This window comes from Gobius niger (genome assembly GCF_951799975.1).
Source record: "Gobius niger genome assembly, chromosome: 9".
NCBI lineage: Eukaryota > Metazoa > Chordata > Actinopteri > Gobiiformes > Gobiidae > Gobius > Gobius niger.
In genome coordinates this window covers 19,271,823-19,295,660 of record NC_136860.1, presented here as the reverse complement: position 1 = coordinate 19,295,660, position 23,838 = coordinate 19,271,823, and the positions used below count along the sequence as shown (strand labels likewise).

The 23,838-nt window shown below is 41.3% G+C and overlaps 1 protein-coding gene across 3 annotated transcripts in view; it reads right to left on the bottom strand.

Moving 5' to 3' along the window:
• LOC306967990 (FERM, ARHGEF and pleckstrin domain-containing protein 1-like) overlaps positions 1 to 23,838 on the bottom strand; it is a 46,134-nt gene that overhangs the window by 22,014 nt on the left and 282 nt on the right. For all 3 annotated transcript variants that reach the window (XM_079563217.1, XM_079563215.1, XM_079563216.1), the window contains exon 2: positions 20,685 to 20,892. In XM_079563217.1, the coding sequence (XP_079419343.1) occupies positions 20,685 to 20,864 (180 nt within the window). In that variant the 5' untranslated portion in view covers positions 20,865 to 20,892. The remainder of the gene's footprint in view (positions 1 to 20,684; positions 20,893 to 23,838) is intronic.

Here is a 23,838-nt window from a genome sequence, read left to right as displayed (position 1 = left end):
AACAGGCACCACAGCGCTACAGCTGGGATTACTGTCACTCACAGGGAGGAGATTCACTTAACATTCAAGCATGAAGTCCTGTGTTATTGTCCAATGCAGTGGTTTAGAGCTTTCAAGTCCTACCAGGCAGACTGTCCAGATCGAATTAGGACTAAATTGAGCAAAAAAAGGGTCAAAAATAGACCTTCAGCTAAATTATGGCTAGGTGTATAATGTCCAAACTCGAAAAGCACCACTTTTAAAGCAGTACTAAGTAACTTGTTTACCTTGATAAATCCTTTTCGTAGTCCCTCTGGGGGTAATACAAGTGTTAATGGGATGATTGGGGGGTCTTTCATCTCCCTCGATGTCTCTGGCCAGAAAATGACACTTGCAGCTTTCCCTGCACTGTTTCGGAGGCCCCAATACACAATAATGGAATCACGAAGAAGGAGCAAACAGGCTAACGGGCAAAGCTAACTGCGGGCTAGCACCACTTAAACAGTATTAATAAGTAAGTAAGTTTGGGTGAAAAAAAAAGATCTCTATTGTGTAATTGGATGTACAATATCCCTCTCTCCCTTTGCCTTTTCTGTCAGCGTAGTATATACTCTCACGGACAATTAATGAGTAAAAAAACATAAAACGTGGTTTCCAATTTGAGTTGTTTTCCTTTATAGATCCATTATTCTATTCAAACCCCACTAGACTCTGGTGTGTGTTGAAGGACAGAATAATGGATCTAAAATAATTAATTTCTCAGCAACACAAACATGGCTAATGTATGCTATTACAATTTAATGGCATACCTTACCATACCTACTACTGAAAAAAAATCAATAAAAAATCAATAGACAGATAGATTTGGACAGATTTTGCACTGGTCAAAGATTTGTCCACCAGCACATTTAAAGCAGGGACAGTCGGGACATGGTAGTGGTGGCCTGTATCTGTGACTAAGGAGACAGTCAATAGGTTAATTAGATGATTCATTAAGTGTAACAGGGACAGACTACTCTCCATAAGGTCAACCTAAGGGACACACAAAATATAGCATACTAACTTGAATATTGTAAATGGATCGTAAAGTCAATGTATGGCTTGGCTTCTAAATCAGATGTGGCAAGTCATTTACTCAAAGAAAAAAAACATAAAATAGCAAAGTGTTTCAATATGAGGAGTTGTGTATGAAAGTTTATCACAAATTACTAATATTAAATTGAGTGATCTAATTTTTAGGGTCAGAAAAAGGCAATATTTAATGTATAACAATGCTATTCAAAACAAAACCAAAAAAGTGCATTTTATACACATCATTATGCAGATTTTGTGAAAACACTGGGGCTCCCAATGAAGTGAAACATGTGAAATGTGTAAACAGCTGTTGAATCAGAGGTAGGCCAGGTAAACATCCACACATCAAGCCCGACTCACTCATCACAGCAGCCAGATGGGACTGTGCCTTATAGAGGAATTAATGACTAGAGTCAGTTAATTATGTGGAAGCTAACGTGTCTTCATAACCAGCAGCTCGCTGATGTTGCAGCTGACATCTTGATTGGCTTAATTACTGTGATGTCTTCTTACCTACAGAGTGTTTGTGTACGTGTGCGAGGCATCTGGGTGCCATAATAATTGTAGTAATACTCAGAGGTTAATAAAACAAAGAACAGTCACATAATTAGATTCATATTGTGCTTAATATGCATATGACCTGCCTAAAGATTCATAGTGAACATGACATGTGTATATTACAAGGTGGCTTCATGCATTTCTAAATTGATTAGAAAATAATTAGGTTCTCAGTTGCCAAACGAGTCAATTGTAATAAGCTTCTTTTTTTTCTTCAATGAAACTATTCAAGGAAATACCTCATATTTACAATATGACACATTTTTGAAAATCAAGTGATTAATAATATTTAAACCAGAATCTTTCACACTATCAATACGAATATTAGAGAAAACATCCTTGGCAGGATGTTCCTCTGTATTCTATATGTCAGCATCACACAAGACTCCACTGTTGTCTCCAGACTCCATGTTAGCCCAAAACTCTGCTCCATCAAATTACAGACACTGACCACTGGAGACTTGGAGACTCTTAAAGAGACCATGCAGTGTTTTTTGAGTGGCATTTGCAGATTCTTTTCAGAGCAGATGCTGTCTTCAAATGTACCCTGTTCTCCTGCCTGTCCACCACATAAATAATGACAGCTGTACATGCCTCTTTAGAGCTGAGGCCAATCAATTGGCCTTCAGAGATTAGCCTTAAACGACTTAACCTCAACACAACAAATCCAACAAGCTGATGCCTGTGATGGAGTTCAATTACTGCACTGATCAGGGCTGCAATGACAAGTCATGACAGACATCACCTTTGTTATTTTGTTTAAACAATCCAACATTTGGAAAAGAAAATCTGACAAAGCAGGAAAATCTGCAAAACAGTTTATCATAATCATAAAATACTTTCAGCCTGATTAACACACTAACTACTAAATACACATGCATAATATCAATTCTGTCTAGTTCAAATGATAAAAGACAATGTATAATAACGTTATGAGATGTACAGTATTGGGCAGAGTCCGAGTCCAGAAGGTTCTTCCTCTTGATGAGGATTAAGGTCAAGAGTCAAGACACCGGAGTGAAACAAGTGCCAGTGATATCATTGCTTTTTACTCTATCGAACTCCACAAGAGCCAGCATTGTCGAGGGTCGAAGGACTGGCCACCGGCCTGCTATTGCTGTTATGTGTGACGATCTGTCTTACATTTCATTGCAGCCCTATATAAAGTCTTACAAACATTAGCAGTTAGCACGCCATAAAACATGCACAGAAACTCTCATTTAAACCTGAAACCTCAAGCATGAGCACTAGCACCATAATCACTCAGCGTGACAAATGCACATGTTGTCCGGAGGTGGAATCGCACATCAGAGATTGTCGTGATTGTCGTCAGGCACAAAAACATGCCACGCTCACAACTGTGCAGCAGGCAGCTGTTGTCTCATGTCTACAGGCCACTGGGTCCAGCAGGGATTCAGGACTCAGTGAGTGCAGAATACCAATGTTTCTCTCCATTGGAAGACACTGCCTGACCGGTAACCATGGCAACATAAAGACATTTGTGATTCCTAATAGTGCTAAAAAAAATCTGTGGGATCATCTGGAGCTGAGAGGAAGCATATGGTTTAGGCAAAACAAATTCACTACAAGTAAGCACCATTGCAGATTTTTGCGAGTCCCATCTTTAAAAGATTAACTTTGTATCTTAACCAATCACTGAATTACAGAACAGACCAGCACAACAAGAAAAACAAAATGAATGCAATATTGTGATGTGGTCTAACCTTGAAATGTGTAGGTTATCCTAAAAGCATAAGAAAGAATGTTATGAGAATGTTAGAATTCTGAATTTTAACTTTCTAACACAAGCAGTTTTTCCAACATTCCCATGTTTGCAAATAGCTGAACGCTGGGAGCAGATAATTTGACGTTGGAATGGTCCTTGTTAAAGAAAGAGGATGTTGTGGTCAGTAATGTGTCCTTTACTTTATTTTTCAATGTAATAATTACTGTAACCATAGGGGAAGCATTTGGAGTTTAAAATAGGCAGGGTGCAAATACCACACCCGACTTGTGCACCCCAGATTTTCACACACCCAGAACGGTATACTCACAGAAGAAAGAAAACCGCCATGAAGTGAAGTCAGGCTGATGATACAGGGCAGTTCTGGACTAAAGAGGGCATCTCTGACTAATTTAGGGCGCATAAAGAATACATGAAAAGTGCTTTGAGTGACAACATAGATGGCATTATTGTAAACCACCGCTCTCAACAACAAGCTGTTAAAATGATGTAAACTTATCAGGTTTACCAAATGGCTAAGAGCATTCAAGCTAAATATACTAAGGCTAGCGATACCCCATGCTTCAAATTTTCACCTTTTGCGTCACAGTCATTTGAGGGTAATTTTGCTAACTGAATATATTTTATTGGGTTAAGTGGCTCCATGCCGTCTACACTGAAAAGGAGGTCAGCTGTGCTTATGAAATGAGGAGTCAAACTGATAGAAGATACATTCCACTCAAAATGGGTCAAGATAATCAGAGCGCATGGAACTTTTAGTTCCCAAAATGTAACATTTCAAATGCAAGCAGTCGTAGTCAGAATTACTAAGTGCAGAAGTGCCCCTCCTCCCTGCAGAACTTCACTGCATCTTTGAGGATATTTTGTTGAGTTTGTTAAAAGCAAAAAAAAAAAACATCGATGGTGGTTCAAATTAGTCAGAGGAGGTAAAAACAAAAGTGTATTTCCTGGACCAGTCCTGAGCCTTGATAAATAGAAAGAGTTGCCACAGAAATCAAGAGCAAGGAGGTGAACAACTCAAATGGGTAGAGGCTGATATATCGGCCAGCCGATATATTTTACAATAACGGCTATCGGCCGATCTAGGAAAAAGACGATATTTCCTGGACCGAAAGAGCAAAGCCAGGTCTTTAAATGGAGTCCTCTCACAACTCCTTAGGCCTCGGGGCAGTGAGAAACATCGCAATAAAGCTTGAAGCTTGGCTAGCTTCAAGTTTGTTAAACACAAGTTTCACTAAACCTCTGTCAATATGGGCATGCTGCATGTCATTTTGAAGTGCAGAATCTGGAAAATTCAATCCTTGAGTTAGTTTTAACCTGCACTATTGTATATTTGATCACCGTGCAAAATGCCGCAGCTAGTAATAACATGCTAATGCTAACGACAACTAATCAAAGCTGGGACAGAGACTATGATTGGATCACCTAAAGTAATGAAATATAATGGGCCAGTCCTTTAGCAGCCAATATTTGTTTTTACAGGATTATAGACCAGACATTTGGAAAAATAGGCCAAATATATCGGTCAAAAATATCGTCTGAGCATATCGGCATCGACCGTGAACATCCCAAAATATCGGCATCGGCCTTAGAAAAACGGCCTCTACAAATGGGTGCGAGCCCTCACTAACATGTTTTACTTGTTGCAGTAGGACTATACACAAGGACGCAGACATGATTCTCTTAATGCAACAAAATACTGCAGCACCTAATGAATGCCGTTTTCCCACCCCTAATCTTGAACTGAAAAGATTCATTCAGATAAATGTTCACCAGGTCAATGACGGGCAGTGAAAGGCAGTCATTTGCTGCTGTCGAGACACTGCAGAGACCTGATCTGTCCAAGGCGGACCGCCCCCTACTGTTTGTGTGAAAGCATGCGTCCCCAGAGACAAATCCTTTGATATCTATTAAAAAAGGGCCATTCTCTCCCTGCCCTCTAGTCAGGAACGTTTCGATTCTTTTGGGTTCTGTGCATCGCTCTGTCAATAGAAAAAGGCCAGGGGGAGGCTCAACAGATGTGATACAGGTTGTAAAGCACTAAAGATACTGTGGCGGAATGATCTGACAGAAAAGTTTAGCTATTGTATTGACTGAACCATGCAGTTTAGGCTTCGATCAAAGTAGTTGGTTTTGGAGTTGTTGAGGCAAATTAGGCTATTTATCCACTGCAAACTACATGACAACAGCAATGTTCAAAGACTGGGAATAACATTCAGTAACCTGCCTAATGTCTTGGTCGATGTTTTGATGCACAATCAGAGCATAAAACCATACCATAACAAAAACGGTGCATTTTAATGTGGAAAATGTGTTTGTCCTTGGGCAAAGGACACTTCTCCCACCATGCCTATGAATGAATGTAGTGAGAGAGTGGTTGGTGGAGGTCGGAGACTCACTTGGGTCAATCTAGTCCAGGTAAATAGTAAGAAAAAAGAGATACTGACTGGAGCCATTAGTGAAGCTTGTACAATGCAATACAATTTTTAGGAGTCTGATCTTTTACAACAGAAAAGATAAAGGCACTGCTGCTATGTTCTCGAATTCTAGGATAACACAACAGAAGAGTCAATGTAATGATAAACGCCAGTGCCGATTAAAGAATGTAACAGATGGGAACAAAATGCAGAATACAAAGTGGAATGGAACCCTTCTGGGAATCTGTGTCCTCTGCAGCACATACAGTATTATGCAACCCTCCATGTGTGGTGGTGGTCAGTATTTGACACATGCAGAGCAGTATTTTCACACATTCTTCTACCCCTCTGGTTTCCCTGGCGCTCTGCCTCTCTCCAACACTAGGCAGCACAATGGCTCCTGTCCCTCCTCACTCCTTCACTCATTAATCGTAGGCTGCCTCCCGCATTTCTTCTGCGTCTGCCCCGGAGACCCTCTCATTCAATTACCGCAGCGGGCCGGTGGGAGGCGGGTTCAGCTGCACAGGTATGGAGCTGAGAGGAATTCAACGTGTCGCCAAATGCTTCACGGGAGTAGGGACTGCAGACATGACGGCAGTACAGATTGTAGGGGCAAAAGGATCAATGCAGTCTTTTGGGTGTTGAAAAAATGAGGTGCAATTTATGTGGGAGCAACATTTTGTGCTTTGAGAAAATCTAATGAATAAATACATAATTTACAAGCTTGCCACTTCTTTATGAAATGAAGTCAGTCTTGTTTCTGGCATAAATCACTATTTTGGACTTTTTCAACTTGCTTTAAACTGACACCAGTTTTAGGGACGGTCGTAAGTTTGACATTTTGACATTGTCACTAAGTCCAATATGAATCGCGTTTACTAAAAGCAAATGAGCAGCACTGAAAGATTTTTGGAAGAAGCTAAAAGAACTCTTTATTTAGACTAAAGCTTTGGTACCATCTCACAACAAAAAGTTATAGGGGGTCATTTACTGAGCGTCTGCTCATGTACAAAACAGCAGCACAGTCATTTGTGCATTTTTTGGACAAACAAAGCCTTTTTCTTATTTACATATTGGATTTCTGGACATATAAATGGTCACATTTATATCCTTTCGACACTCAAAGTGATTTACATCAAGGAACCAGTCACCCATTCACACTCTCATTCATACACCAGTGTACACAGACACTGGAGGCAAGGTGAATGAAGTGTCTTGCCCAAGGACACAACGACAGTGGGCACCTGCGGGATTAAAACCAACGACTCTCAGATTACAAGACGACCCACTACTATCTGCACCTCTCTCGCCCCAATATACAGTATGTTGTTTCAATCATGTGCAGCATGGCCACAAAGTAGCATATTTCATTTTTCAGCTTGCACTCGCTATTTAGCACCACTCTTGATAAATGACCCCTACAAACCTTTGCTAAAGTGGACTTTTCAGTTCAGGAATAAATGCTACACGAGATACGTTGAATTCACTATATAAATATATGAGTTGATGGTAATTTGACCATCGTGACCAGAGGCATCTTTGGCATTTTTTTGAAATGTTATGAAGGAACAAAGTATCTAAATTCATGAAAATATTAATGAATAATATATAGACAGTTCATTCATATTTAACAACAAAATGCCTGTAATTAAAGATAGCCAGGAGGCATAGCTGGTAATTTTTATTTCAGTCACCCAGCCTCAATTAAAATGAAGCATTTTAAGGACACTAAGGTGAAAATGAGGCACCCTTCTCTCTCTCTTCCCTGGTCAGCTTTGACAAAAATTACCCTGTACACGCTCAATAAAATATTTATCATTCATTCATAGGTAGAATTCCTCTGAAGCCGAGTTATCTTGCTCCTCGTGAGAATTCCAGAATTTATTCCAGACTGGGAGCACATCAGACGGATTTTGGGGAGTTTTGCCGGGAGCATGGGTGCAGCCCCGCCCACTGCGCCTTGTGATGTCTGCCTACAGCTCTGCCACTCCGTCAGTCCGTACTCGCGCTCGGCAGTTCAAGGGCTTAATGCGAGGATCAAAGGGTGACGCCGCGACAGATAATATATGCAAAAAAAAGTCAGTGATTCTCATTCACCCATGTCATAAAGGCGCACAATGGGATCAGAAGGTTTGTTTGCCAGTAATAGAGTCAACTAGCGCTTTGCTGTATAAAGGGAACAAACATGAAAAACGACATAGGTACACATCCATCTTGGTTGCCATAGGAACAGGAAAGACTCATTATAAAGGGATCACTTTTCCCAAAGCACCTGTACGCCGTATAGGGAGCACTGCAGCATAATGTTGAAGGAATTAGTGGCAGCTTTCAGCAGCATTTATATCTAAGGTATATTTTGTGTAGCAAAGGTATTTGTTTGTGCACTCTTCAAGTAATGGCAATTAAACGAGTGGTTTTGATCAAAAAGAAGTGATGGAAAGCTTTTGTTTAACTTTAAAAAAAACAATGGAACTTATTGCAAAATTGTTAGCTTGAAATCAGATGCACCAAGTAATGAAAAGGATGCATTTTCAAATATGAACAGAAATCACATTACCAGCAGTGCACACGTTTCAAAACAGCATTCTCTGTAATATCGCACACGGTCTCCCAGATAATCCCCCCCCTTGTTGCTCCGCTCCCATAGAAGCCAAGCCCTTCGGTCCACCACAGGCCAATTATATTTTGGGATGTACTAGGGAAAGGATAGATGGACATGTGGGAAAACAACCATCTCTCCCCCTCTTACCACATCCCGCAGTGGGACTTCAATTTCATGCCGAGAAAAAAAATCAAGCCAGAGTTCAGGGTTCACGTCAGGGAAGTCTCTATTTTGACGCTGACAGAATGATGCGAGGCAGGGAGCGCAGGACTGCTGAAATTTGACAAATGTTCAATCTTTGTTGGGTCATTCACATCTTCTTTCGTGGAGGAACCAGGGTAAGATAAACATACTACATGAACCTGTAAATAAATACTAAAGGACATTGAAATGATTGAGTTAAGTTACATATTGAAACTGGATGTTTTATTTTGTGCAGGGGAACTTTGCTTTTCCCACATAGGGACCATCGAATTGCAATTGCTGACTGTGAATGCGATTAACCTTGCAGTTCTCCTATAATTTCAAACTAAGCCATTAAAAAGCAATGAAGATAAACCGATCTGAATATCAAACACAGTAAAATGAATTTCATGATACACTTGCTGTATATTATGGAGCTGTACCCGAAGATCATACTTCAAGCATTTGCCCCCTCCCCCCACCTTTAAATTCCCTCACAACCCCTAAACACAATGCCATCTTTCAGGGGCAAAACTAGGTCAATCAAGCAATAAAACCAACATGGGCTAATAATCCCCTCCAAAAAGTCTTATTGTCAGTCATATTTGAAGAAAAGGGGATTTGCATACTATAGAAAAGTCTTGCCACTGCACACACACACAACAGGGGCAGTACGTGCCAGAATATCTCTGGCATAATTGCTGTGCAGCAGTGCATTGCAGTACAGCCAACATTAACGCTGGGTGTATATGTAAAGGACCCCCACGCCCCCGCCCTTCAACACTCCCCCCCCCCTCACAAGACTGCTCTTCTCCTTCTTCATCCTGGCAGCGGATATGTAGTAAGAGCAAGACAGAGCCCTGCAGCACGGCAACCACGCACCTCCGAGCGTCGCCATGGCAACCCCACATACGTAAAGGCCGGCGTGGTGGCTTCATGATGTGGCCTTTAAAAGATGCGCCGCCGCAACGGGAGAGACAGTGATTACATGTGTAGCGATGTTTTATTCAAGGTTAGAAATCAAATGGGGTTTCCATGGCAGTGAAAAGGCCGCTCTTGCCTTGTATCACTCACAATAAGACAGAAAAAAAAGTGAAAGTTTGCTGTTTATAAGCTGTGTTTTTTGCTCCAAAGGTTTGAGAGTTGGGTTGCACAAAATATCGCCATGTCATCGCTATCGCAATACCTTAATTTGTCCCCGGCAAGGGGACAAAAAAGACTCCATATATGAAGCCAACGTTTTGATCCAAGTGGACCTTTCATGACCTGAGGAAGATCCACCTGGATCGAAACATTGTCTTAATAAATGCAATCTTTTAGGAGTAAGTGTGCAGGCTTTTTCATCTTTCACTGTTCCTTGCACCTGGTGATGTGCGTATATTCTTGCTGCTTTAAAATGATTTTGTAATATATCGAAATACTATAAATACTATTGTCATTGCAGGTCAATTCGTGCAACACTACGAGAGACATCATTCTCAGTAGTCTTTAACATGAGGTAGAATTGATAATATATTCTGTAACTCCAAACTTTACCATTAGAATTTATGGATACATTAAATCTTACGAGCACTGACATTGTTGTCAATATTTGCACATGGAAAGAAGATGCAATGGCATGAACAGGTCTTATAGAACAGAGGATCAGTGACTGGGGTAAAACTTCCAGTTTGTGTAATGGTGCATCATCTCTCATCACACAGGGAAACTCAGAAGCCTTGATTCAAATTGACCATTGCTTCCAAGAACATTGCACTTGTGGTGAAGGAAACTCAATCTTGGCAGCAGAATCCCTCAATTATGGGGTATTAGTATTTTGGAAACATTCAAGCTGTCTAACATCTTCTCAGCTGAACAAACGACATGCATAAAATTCGAAAGATGCGGCTATTTTCAGCCTCCTCAGAATGGTGAACAAATGTAATATATTTCTGTCTGTCTGTCTGTCTGTCTGTCTGTCTGTCTGTCTGTCTGTCTGTCTGTCTGTCTGTCTGTTTGTTTGTCTATCTGTCCGCTTGCAAACACTGGCGATAACAATCTCAGAGGTGTTGTATGTGTACACTGTCACTAACAAGCCTTTCATTCACGAGTACAGCAGTACTTGAGAAATAATCTGAAAAGAGGGAAGGAGAGATTGCCAGTTTGCTTGAATCACAGCACTAACAGACGAAAACCTTCATTTGAGAAGCAGCACAGTTAATCAGCAGGGATATGAATGTTCCTCTCACATGCGACAATAGGCTGTGACTCTACAGTAATAGGCTTAAAACACTCATTACAGGGCGGAGGAAAGCTCAGGGCTACAGAGATGCTGCCTAAATCCATCCAAATCAAGTAAAGAGTAGTAGTAGTAGTAGTAGTAGAAGTAGTAGTAGCAGCAGTAGCAGTGGCTGTAGCAGTAGTAGTAGTAGTAGTAGTAGTGGTGGTGGTGGTGGTAGTGGTAGTAGTAGTAGTAGTAGTAGTAGTAGAACATTGCACTACCTGAATAACTGCTGTCTTTCTTTTGAATAGGTGTATACAGTATTATTCCTAGTCAAGCAGTTAAACAAACACTTCTGTCTTACCAAAAAAATATTAAATATATAAAATTGATTGTGCTGGTCCACTGAGAACACTGTCAGCCCTGCTAAAGGCACACCGTTGGTAAGGCTTGAATGACCAGCGATCCCTAACAAAAGTAAATGAATTAAAGAGGACATGTCACACAAACAGACTTTTGAAAGTTTTTTAACCATGTTATGACAGTGTGCCCAAAAGTTTATACTGTTACTGCTGAACCAATGATTTATTTTAGTATTCACTGAGCTAGTTTTTTTTAATGGTTAAAGAAGAACTAAGTAACTTGTTGACCTTAATAAATCCTTTCCGTAGTCCCTCTGGAGGTAATACAAGTGTTTATGGGATGATTGGAGGGTCTTTCATCTCCCCATTGTGTCTCTGGCCAGAAAACCACAATTGCAACTTTCCCTGCACTGGGTCGGAGGCGCCATACACACTAATAGAATCACGAAGAAGACGCTAACAGGCTAACAGGCAAAGCTAACTGTGAGCTAGCGCCACTAAAACAGTATTTACAGCCAAGTTTGACAAACTAAACAATTATCTCCATTGTGTCATTGGATGTAATATCCCTCTCTCCCTTTGTCTTTTCTGTCAGCGTAGTATTTACTCTCACGGACAATTAATGAGTAAAAAAATGCAACATGCTACGACACCTGTAGTGGCGCTTATGGCCTCTGGGGGCATGAGTTATTTAGCTCTGTGTTAAAAGGAAATCTATCTGATCATAATTCATCTTTTCCATGCACACAAATAAAATTGAATTATAAAAACTTGAAATATCAATGCTGAGCTGCCCAAAAGCAAAGTAGGATATGTCCACTGTCCTGTTTTAGGTAGATTGTAACAATATTTCGCGACCAATTGTGCAAAAGTAACAGTACCTATTTCAACCAAGTGTCAGCCCATCAAAATACAGCCGCCAAATCATGCTTGGCTCTCCGCATCACTTTAGAAGTCGCAGTGGAGCCCCCTGAAGCGCTGTGAGGCAGGGGTACCAAACCATGTCCCCCGCCGCAGTCTACAGTTTAACAGGATTTAGCCCACACACCACACCCCCTCCCTCTCTCTCTCTCTTCCCCCCCCCTCGGGATCAGGCTCCTCGACTGTAGACATGTAATACTTGAACATACACAGGCAGAAGCACGAGACACCGACAAGATTTGGTGGTCTGTGATGTGAACAAACAGCATGTGGATAGAATTTCAACAGCATCCCACTGTCCCAAAGCGGAGAGGCAATCCAGCAGAAAAATCAAAGTTGTAAATAGTGTCTGTGCTTTCCAAAGTTTCAGCTCAATTGGATCTTTACTTTATTGCTGCAAGACTGCTGTTTATTATGAATAAGGTATGAATAAAGCCGACTAAATGGGCCAATGGAGGTTGCGTCTTGGAAACGGCAGCAATAATAACTTCTCATTAAAATCTAATAGAAATGGACAGGGGCATATAACAGAGTATTATTCATCTATAGCAATCTCAGACAAAGATTAATTGAACATGGAAAGACTATATTGAAGTGGGTTGCCAACTTGTAAACTTTGGCGCTCAGACAGACCTCAGCCAAGCATCAACTCTGCCTTTGCAATTGTAATTATAAAAGTAAGTAAAGTACTCCAACACAAATCGAAAATAATAACCCTATTAGGAGTAAGAGCTTGATTTATTGAGTCAGTGTGCTCTATTCAGCAGATACAAACTACATTACAACCAATATTGTCCTAAGTGATCAAAGCAATTTGTGATTTTTGAGTCCTGGCTCTGACAGTTTGCTGAATGACTCTGCTTGTTCACCCTCTGTCCAAAATAAAGTTAAAAAAAAAAAAAGAAAAGAAAGTATTTTAAAAGATCACAATCTTATCCTGGTTCAAGATCTGGAGATGGGTCCCTGGCCGCTTCACTGAGGTTGCTCACTGCTTCTGATTGTTGCCCTGAGGAAGTGGATGGGTCAAATGTAGAGGACAAATTTCCGTTTGGGGAACTAAAAATTAAACTATCTTCAAAGTCTCAGAGAAGCCGACGCAGAGAATCTCATCTTCTCATCTGCTTCTTATTATTTCTAATGATGACTTCCTATGCCCCATTACACCTGGATGGGGTCCATTATCTACCATTTTCCCTCTTACATATCCCAATTAAACGCCCTCCATGATAATTGCTATTCGGTGTGTGTCTGTACAACAAATTGATGCTGCTCTAATCCCTGACATGTAAAGCCATTGATCCACATGTGCCTATAATTCTATCTCGAGCAGCATTCCTCTTCATTTCCCTTATAGCACCTCTAATGACAGAAGTCCTCCATCATGCTATTACATTGGGACCTCATTGCCATTCAGTGCGAACAGAGCTAACCGGGACTCCCCTAATTGCTTTCCATCACAATGAACAAGTGACAGTGTATAGGGGAAAGGATGATGATTAGAAACCTTATTGGGACGATCGTATTCTCTACACAGGACTTTCTACGTCTTTGCTTTTTGAGCTTGGGTGGTCCCAGCTGGCCTGGATTCTGCTGCAAACATTTATGGGAAAGAGTGTGCTTGTCTTATCTGTCGGCTAAAAATAGGTTAAAAATCACGAGTCACAGGAACAGCATGAACAGAGGTATGGACACAGAGGCGCAATTTAATCTCACATCTCACTCGTTTTATGGCATGATGTGAAGTCCACTGTAGAAAATGCCAGAGCATGGGCAACTTAGGTATCCAGCCAAGGGACTAATGCGCCAGGACCACCACGGTCACATTGGGATGAATAACAGCCTGTCACATGTGGGGCGTGGATAATGTCATGGCGACTTCACCTTTAGCACATCAGGCTGGTCCACACTGAAATGGTCTCCCTGAAAGGTCTACATGAACAAAAGGGTGACAGAAGAGGCCACTGTACCAAGAACACACAGACCGGCTGGACAAGGTAATCACAGAGATGTCAAGATTCATTAAGCTTGCATTCACAGTTCATACACCAGAGAAAACAATATCAGATTAAGTTTGGTTTACCCTGTACAAAAGGTGCTCTATTATTATACCTTCATACTATGGGCACAAAGCCATACTCATTAACACCCTCAATAATAGCAAAAAATAGAACAGTATTAAGTGATTTTCATAATTTTAATTTGGAGAAACTTGAAGCAGAAGTTGCACCGATACCGATACCAGTATCGGGTATCGGGCCGATACCACAGGCTTGTACTCATACTCGTACTCATTCATGAGGTCCCGATACCAGAAACCGATACCATTTGACGTGCGGCCAGCGCACCTACGAGGCGCACCTCTCAGCTGAGGAGAGAAAATAGCAACAAACTGAATTGTTTAGTGTAAATACAATAATCCACATAGAGCTGACTTTATTACAGACTGCGCTCTCTAAACCAGAGTCTGTGCTGGATTTAATCAGAGCTAAATGTCGCTGCAGCGTCTGCAGTGTTTACAACATACAAGCTAACTTTGCTAACTCGCGGCTAGCGCACTTTTGGCCATTCTGACGCCGTTTTATGACCAGGGGTTTATTCTTCTGAAAAACTAACCCAGCGACTAAAAAGTCCTCAGAAAATGTAAATAAAAGAGATACAGCATGTTTATATTGAGCGAAAATGAGCTGCAGCAGAACAATGAAAACGCTGTAGCTACTCGCTAAGTTGCTACAAAACACACGAGAAAATCCACACGGAGCTGAAGTAAAGACGAAAAGAGACCATTTAAGTAACATCTCAATACTATTGTTACGATAGATAGATAGATGTTACTTTATATATATAAATAAAAATATATGAATAAAGCACAGGAATTGGGGAGCTTTTGGACATGGGCTTTTCTGTCTCTGATGGACAGTGCAATAAAAATTAAAAAATATATTGAATGAAAAATAAAAATAAATAATAAATGGCATCAGCACAATTCTAATATAACTGCTCTTAAATGCGTCGCCTATTTTACTTAAGGAAAAGTACATGAGTAAATTAACTAATTACAAACCAATCGGCTGTGGAAAAAAGTAAGAATGTTGAAGAAAATGCCTTGTACTCGTATCGGTATTCGGTATCGGCGAGTACTTAAATCCAAGTACTCGTACTCGTATCGGTTTTAGAAAAAGTGGTATCGGTGCATCCCTAAGTAACTTATGCCCCTAGAGACCATAAGCGCCACTGCAGGTGTCGTAGAATGTCGCATTTTTTGTACTCATTAATTGTCCGTGAGAGTAAATAAATACTACGCAGACAGAAAAGATAAAGGGAGAGAGGGATATTGTACATTGCATCACCACCCAACTACACAATGGAGATAATTTTTGTCATTGAAACATGGTTGTAAATACTGCTAAAGTGGCGCTAGCCCGCAGTTAGCTTTGCCCGTTAGCCTGAGTCCATTAGTGTGTATTGCGCCTCCGGGTCGGAGCAGGGAAACATGTTGCAAGCATGGTTTTCTGGCCAGAGACACCAGGTGGAGATGAAAGACCCCCCAATCATCCCATAAACACTTGTATTACCCCCAGAGGGTCTACGAAAAGGATTTATTAAGGTAAACAAGTTACTTTGTACTGCTTTAAAATATAAAACTGTATGAACATCTGGCATGTCTTCCACACAATATTCAAAGTACCTTTCTATAGATACATCTTCACGACTTCTAAATTGTATTTTAAGCAAATAGTCTGAGGATGATTTTAGGGGTAGCCAACTGCATCAACAAGGCAACCTGGCAGGAGTTTTTAGGTTTGGGGAAATTTGTCAGCAAATCTTGGCCAGTGTGGTTTGTTATCGAGGAATCCAAGTTGACAATAATACAGAGTTGTTTTTGCCAACAAGCATCTGTGTCAGTTCTAGATCACAGAGAATGAGTTTTGAAACATTTCTCGCTGTGCATTGTCTGGATAGTAACGTGGAGCCATCCTCACACAGCCTAAGTAATCAGCTAATGTAAACAGAGCAAGGTGGCATCCAACGCATGTCCAGCTTTGTCAGCTAATTTGTTACATGACCACAGTGATTAAGTGATGCAACTATCTATTCCAACCAATGCCTTGATTACATGTTAATTCAGCCGTTTCTGTATTCACAAAAACATGCAGGGCACTGAAAAGATACAGTACAACATAACAGCTAGGACTGCAGCTGTAACTGTAAACACCAAACACTTACAGGAAGCACTCAGTGGGATGAAAAATGGGTTGTATTTATAAAATCAAGACCCCCCCAATGGCTGCACTAATGGACAAATGCATCGTGCTATAGTAGGTGAAATGCCCTCAGTGACTCATTAGGACCAGAGCAATTAACCGCTCCAAAGTAGAAGCAAAGGAGAATGCTTGTGCCCATATGTCCCATGTGAAGAGGGACTTTCCATGTAGTTAGTATGCTACAAGTAAAGTGGGCCTAATGGACTATGACCGCTGCCTTCATTCCCAGCAACAAGCATGAATCTCCTGCTCTCGCCAGCTCCATCACACCATCCCCCCACACTTATCCAACCTGCAATCGCACTTGGAGTCGGCAACTCATGGGGCTCTTCCACCACCATCAGAGGTCATGAGCATCAAAACATCAGCACAGACAGTGTCAGAGCATGTCAGCCTTAGGATAACAAGACAGGCGGCAGGCTTTGGATATTTGTGGTTTGGTGAAGTCAAACCAAATGGGAGATTGGACTAGGTATCTACCCCGTTAATTGTCCTATCATTTTTGCCAATACATTTGAGCCCATCACAAACAAGCGAGCTAGCCCAAGAAAGAGAATAACAGCGGTCATTAACCTATTTTGAGACCTAAACGTAGCAATATTTCATTACCATCTCCCATTTTCACGTACTGTACATGCCCAGGTTGGTGCAGCCAAACATCATGAGTGCGTACACAGCCAGCGTGCTAAGTAGGACACGGCGTGGTATGTGGCCCACGAGATGGCCCCTTTTTGTTTTCTAGACCATATGATACTCTGCTTGCTGAGGTGGAAACTTACCCCTGCGAACCAGAGGAACAGGAACTGAAGCCGTTGGTATCAGTTACTGGGAGAGGCTGCTGGACGTTTTCGATTCCCTTAACGCCGAACGGCAAATGGTCCATTATTGTGTCCGAGCACCACCGAAAATGCCACTATTTGAGGCAACCATTCAAGATGTGATAAGAGGCTGACAAATGTGTTTGGTCGACCATGAAGTTATCTAAGCATACCGCTGCAGGCAAAGATGATATCAGTCGTGATGTGCAGTGGCAACAGCAATGTCCTCTGTGTCTTTCATCACACAGTACACAAAGCAATAATTGGGTGTCAAAATTAATCACAGTCAAAGCAAAATCACTATTTGAAGGGTCGCAGTTCTCAATCACAATTACCAATCTACTAGGGTAAAGTGTCTTCTGCAAACAACGGAAACCACAATCTTCACCGAGGGTCATGTCATGTATAAAACTTGCTAACGCCGATGTTTGGGATTCTTGCAGCAGTAAAGCAGTTCATATGGTATATCATTTTTCACTCAGATAGTAATGCTCCTGAGCATGAAGAACAACTTCTTCCCCTCCGCTTCTACTTCCTTTTCCATTCACAATCTGTGCTCCAGTCCAGCCCCTCAAAATCACTGAACTCTCTAACCTTGTCTTATGGTTGAAATGTGCGTACTACAAAATTAATCATAACTTGCAAATCTAATTTCAACAACAAAACTTGTCATGAAAATCAATGTTACATGACATTGTAGTCGCTTTTTATTGCTATAACAAACTGGCTTGCACTGATTATGAAGTGACGGCAGCTGAGATGTACTCCTTGGATGCTTTGGTGCCAAACAACATGAAGCCCGCTGAAATGCTTATCTCGACTGCTGACTCCAGATAGAGAGGGTAATGTGTGTTAAATTGAGCGTTGAATAAAGCATTCTGTTAGCTGGGGCCTATTGTTACCCCTTTGCCAGCAGCCTCCTCAGCCATGTGCACAGCACTAAAAACATGGCTACGCCTAATCTGTGCTGTTTACTAGGGAGTGTATTGCATGCATATATGGACATTGTTTTTTATTTCTTTAACAGTTGTGAGTTAAAGTAGGGTAAGTATGACTCTCCCCAAAGGCTTTTCAATATTCGAACATCATCTCCAGAGACAGTTGGTTATACATTATTCATATACATATATATAATATGGCCAAAGGGAAACACTAAAGTTTGTTTTGCTTTTTAAGTGATATAATATTACAAGCTATATAAAATGTTATATTTGTAAGGCTGAGTTGTATTTGTATTTGATTTGCATGACATAAACAGTAAGAACTAAACCCCTCTCCGATAAGAGCAAAGGGTTTCTTATCTTGGCACCTGCTCCCTTTGCCGCGGTGCTTAGAAGATGTTGTTTGATGACTATTACTGAAATAATAAGTTAAACTAGAATGCACCAAGATTAATTCTAAACCGAGCTAAAACAGAACAGCTAATATTCTGGGCCAGTTAATTTACCAGTGATACATGCACCACATCTGGAAAACTATTGATATAGTACATTCAGTATATATTTATTAGGAAAAAAACTGTAATTTGTCACCCTTGAAATAACACTTCAAGCGTCCAACACCAATTATGATGCATTTTGGCCTCCCTTTACAGGTTTCCATCACTCCTGCATGCATTGACAGGTACTTCATTGTTGTTGGGTTCATGTCGAGGCAGGATGAACTTTTGATCTTTTGTCTCCTCTATTTTCAAAGGTATGATTCTGCTTCCTTATAAAATCAAGTTTACAAAAGGCAAAGACTGAAAGCAAGAGGCATCAAGTGAAAAAAACAAGATCGCACCATATCACAATAGAGAAACAACTAAACCTGCACCCATGAACCACAATTGCACACATCACTTACTTATCACCTTCAAGCCTTTCTTGTTCCAAATGGTGCCAAATAAGTTGAATTATGCCAGTCGGAGGTGCCTTAAGCACTAGCCACCACACATTGGCCTGAGGTTAGCAGCCATCATGTATCCCCTTCAATCTCTCTCTCTCTCCTTTCTCTCTTCCTCTTTTTGAATCTCTTCCCTTTTTAGAAACACTTTAACCTATATTGCCTTGGGACAGCGCCAGCGGGACACATCCATCCTGCTTGGTGCACTCCCTTTAACTGTCAGTAATACAGCTTAACTACTGAGTCCCATCCACGTTCACTGCATTCAGTAATGGTACAGCTGCTCCTCCATCACCTCTCCAGTGTGGTTGGGCGCTGTGGCTTGGTTTTCTATTCTGAGCCAAATGGCAGTCTTCTCACGCACTCCGCCCTGCGCTCAAGACATTAAATCAAAGTCGATGGACACCTTTGCAAAAACGCAACCATCCTTGGAGGAATGCAGGAAATGAAGGGGCTTTCAAGATTCTCACTCTATTCTTATGTCATTTTTCCACTTGGAAGCTAAACCATATGTATGAGATTTATGCCATGGAAAGCCTACTCATGTCTGGATAACAGCAATAAATCATTTAGGTATTAGTATCACTACCACTGAGCTGCCTAAGCTTATGAAACAATGTGTATCTAATTTTGAACACGTGTCGTGATAAGACATGAGCCAGGAAGTCTAAATATAGATCAAAACGAAGAGCAGCTTAATCCCCGAAATCCAGAAATCATGAATGGAATTTATTTTGCATATCTCTCCATTGAAAGCATTTCAAAAGAGTCTTACAGAGCAGAAGCAATCTGAACAAAAATGGGCACACAATTTAGCTGGTCTTGTTGACGCACATACTACTGTAAATAATGGTTTATTATTCAATTATTTATCTGTATACCTTTATTCCTTTTTTGTAGCAAGCCAAGCCAACTACTCTTCTCCATCCAAGCTTACCATAATGTGCATCCCATTCTCTTAAACAAAGATACATTTCCAGTTCATTCATCCTTTCATTCATTCATCTTTTCATTCATCCTTTCATTCATTCATTCATTCATTCATTCATTCACTCATTCATACTCAGAACTCAACATTTTCAACTCAGCTACCTCTAGCTTAGCCCCACAACCTCCAAACAAACCAAACTTACGAGGTTACAGTCTTTTCCATATTTCTTCTGATTTTTACTGAATCTCATTATTACGTCGCACAGATTCCAAATCCAGCCAGTAAACTCCCCTATAGTAAAATCCTACTTTCTTTACTCTGACACCTTATCATTTTACTCTTGCATTCCTCTCAAGCAAGAAGTAAATAGAGTTTGGGCTGGAATGTCATAAATTCACTATGTTACCATGGAGATCCGACATGTTTGGGAGTACTAGCAAATATTTTCCATTGATTAACACTAGCTAAAAACAGCATAAAAAATGAAGAAAAATGCCATGGATCAACTCTATTAGCTGCTGAGTCACTAATGGTAAATCTATCTATCACACTGCAGTGTCCAAGTGTTTTAATGTTAACAATGACTCCAGTATTTTACCTTTCCATTAGTTTATCATTGCTGCTAATCCCATGATTCTTAGCGACATCTTCCTGAACTCAGGAACATCACATCAAATGGTTCAAACACGCTGTTTCCATGCCAACCACAGATGAAGCTCTGAACTCACAAAACTTGGTTGAGAACTCACCGAGATGTCGAACAGCTCCTCTGTATCGTCCAGCATGCGGACTCTGATGGTGACCTGCCGCCCGGGGGGCATGGCGGGGGGTCTGTGCCCGGGGTCCAGGGTGCTGATGCCCAGAGTCTCAGGGGCCCCGAGGCGATGCCCTGCTCCGGACACTGTGGGCTCCGGTTCAGCCTCGGCCATCCTGCGCCTTTCTGCTCTCTACTGCCTGTTCATGGGACAAGAGATAAAGTTATAGGAGTTTAATCATAAATAAGATGGAAAAAGAAGCAGGACCTAGGACTAATAAAATAATATTTCATAATAACCTAGCGCCATTCATAAAAGCAGGAAACAATAACAGGCGCAAAAAATCTTTCTGAAGTGAAACATGCACAATCTTGAATCTTGACCATGTAGACCTATTGAATTCGGGATCAAATTTGGGTGTAAGAGAAAGCAAAACCTAACCTACTCTGCAAATTATAGATACATTTTTAACTTTTTTTTTACATTAGTCTCTCTCCGAAAACATCCAGACGACACTTCTAATATGTATGAACCCCTGCTGAATCACGAATTAACACTCTTCACACTAATGACTGACAACTGTCGCCCATAGGGAAACAAATAAACAGCGCCTCCCCTCAGCAAGTCCTGGGCCTTTATAATCTTATTTGACAAATGAATAAGGAAGCTTGTGGTAGAAATCAAAGGGTTCATTGACTGGGATGTTACAAAATCAAAGCATGGTGTCAGCCACACACACTGAAGGCTTAATTGGTCCCTGTGGCCATATGCTAAAAGTAAGTAAGTTAGGGCAATTACATTTGAAGGCGCTTTGTTATCCTGACACCTTACCCAAATGTAGCTGGAGGGTTTATCCCACAGAGGGAGTCCAGTGTTTGGACAAAGTTGCATACTCATTCATTGAGCGCTGACATATGAGCAGGCTACTATCCAGCCCGGAGTGTCTGCAGTGCATGTCCCCAAGGCCTGGCTGTCCTGCTTAATTCTCTGCTCATTCTGGGCACATTCACACAGGCCTAGGTGCCCAGGTGAATGACATGACCACTACCAATTTCAACTCGAGCTCAATAAGGTGTTTTGAAGGATAAGGTAATGCAAGTTAATGTCATTCAGGTGAACAAAAATGGGCCAAAGACACACACTAAAATAATCTGTACCCATTTTACACAATGTTCACTTCATTGCATAACTTTTCTTCTCATTTCTTCTCATGTTCATTTACTGTAGAGGCAATTCATCCTTCCAACTTCTTCTGCTCATTCCTGTTGGGATTGAGGCGATTGGAGTCCATGGATGATTCCAAGAACTATGGGGCAATTTGAGACATGTTGTTAAAAGGACAGCAAATTCAGTCTCACTTTCATTCAGAATGGCTAAAACTAGGGATGTTTCCAGTATGAAGCTGCCCAGCTACTTGATTTTTGGAAGATTCTCTTTGCATTTTTCTGTTCATGACCCCAGCAAACGACATGCCATCCATTGTGCAGTGATGAATCACAATTTATTCTTTCTTTCTATGTCCCTTCTGACACAAACAACTTAATTAATCCAGGCTTGGTACCAGCAAAAAGAATATGCACAGCTTTGCAAAGCACAGTGGATGGACAAAATAGTAAAAAAAAATCTTACACCTGTCTATTGACAATGCATTTACACATGGCTTATATGGTACTCTTTGCCACACTGCATCCGTCCTCAATATGCGCTGTGATCTGCATAATTCACATTAATCTCACCTTTTTGTTCCAAGGCACCATCACAGAACAGTGGGTGCAAATTGTGATGAGAAATGGCACACATTTGGATTCAGCTGGTGCGGTTCGGTGCCATTTGATCCTATGGCCATCACTCTTTGCTTGGTGCTGGTGTGTGTCAAATGCAAGTCTGTAAATGCTTGCCCCCATTGCTTCTGAGTGTAACCAGATGCTTCAAACAAAACACTATATAGAGTACTGAAAGAGTGGTTGTAATGATTTGAGCCAACATGTCCCCTCCCATAAACCATGAGTTCCTATGTCAAAAGCTCTATTGAAAAGGTAACTAAACAAACACACAAAACAGCCACCGGTTGGACAGCTGTGGGAGTGACATAAAGCTGAAAATATATTGTCAATGGGGCATTCACGGACCCCCTGCTCCTGTCTTTGAACGTGTTTGCTCGAAATTCCCCACAAATGTGTAACGTGGAGCGGTGCCTGTTGACCTATTAAGTGGCTATAACAGTGGTTCTTCTGTGTCCAGGGGTACACGCAGGGGCCCCTGAGGCTCAGTGCTGGCCCAAGAACTGCACAACTGGAAGCCTTTAGTGACAGTTGAGAGGGAAGCCATACGAGCAGCTGTCTACCTGTGACAAGCTCAACAGAAAAGAATAGCCTCAAAAAAAAAAGGGGGGGGGGGGGAGAAAAAAAAATACAAGCATCTCAATATGTGTAGTGAGAAAGATGATTCTCCAGGGTGTGGCTGGCATGGATCCTTGTTAGTCTCATGTGCGTTCACCATGGGGTACACAGTCAACAGGGTACATGCATGTTGCAGGGATAACATGGCTTTGAAAGCTTAAGGAAAATATGCGTATACATATGCTTATAGTACCAACGTGAAGGAAGGCAGCTTGCACACACCTACTCCTCAATGCACCTACATCTTGGAGTGAGTTCACACCGTGAATGTAATGTAGGTTAATAGAGCAGTCTGCTGTAATCCTCAGGACACGATCAGCTCCTTCAGTAAGATGGAGCATATTGCATCCCTCAACTCATCTTCTGTATAGAAAATCAAATATCAGCCTGTATGGAAAAGGCATCCCTTTGGAGAATGACAACAAGCCCATTTAAATGTTGCATGGAGACATTATGCGTTTCTCCCGTCAAGGACCCATAGCTGTGTGAGAAACTGCATTGCATTCGCCCATCCATATGTGCACCGCATACGCACGGACAAACGAGGCAGTTCCCAGGGCGCACATGAGGATTTCTCCCACATAGCGATAGTTATTGACCTTCCTGAAAACCGCAGGATCAGGGAACAACACGGCAAAGATAGTCCGGAGACTTAACCCTAATCTCATCAAACAAGTTGAATCACTTCTCTCAAGAGCACACACACACACACGCAGAAGACTTGGGCTCCTTCTTATGGTTTACTTGCC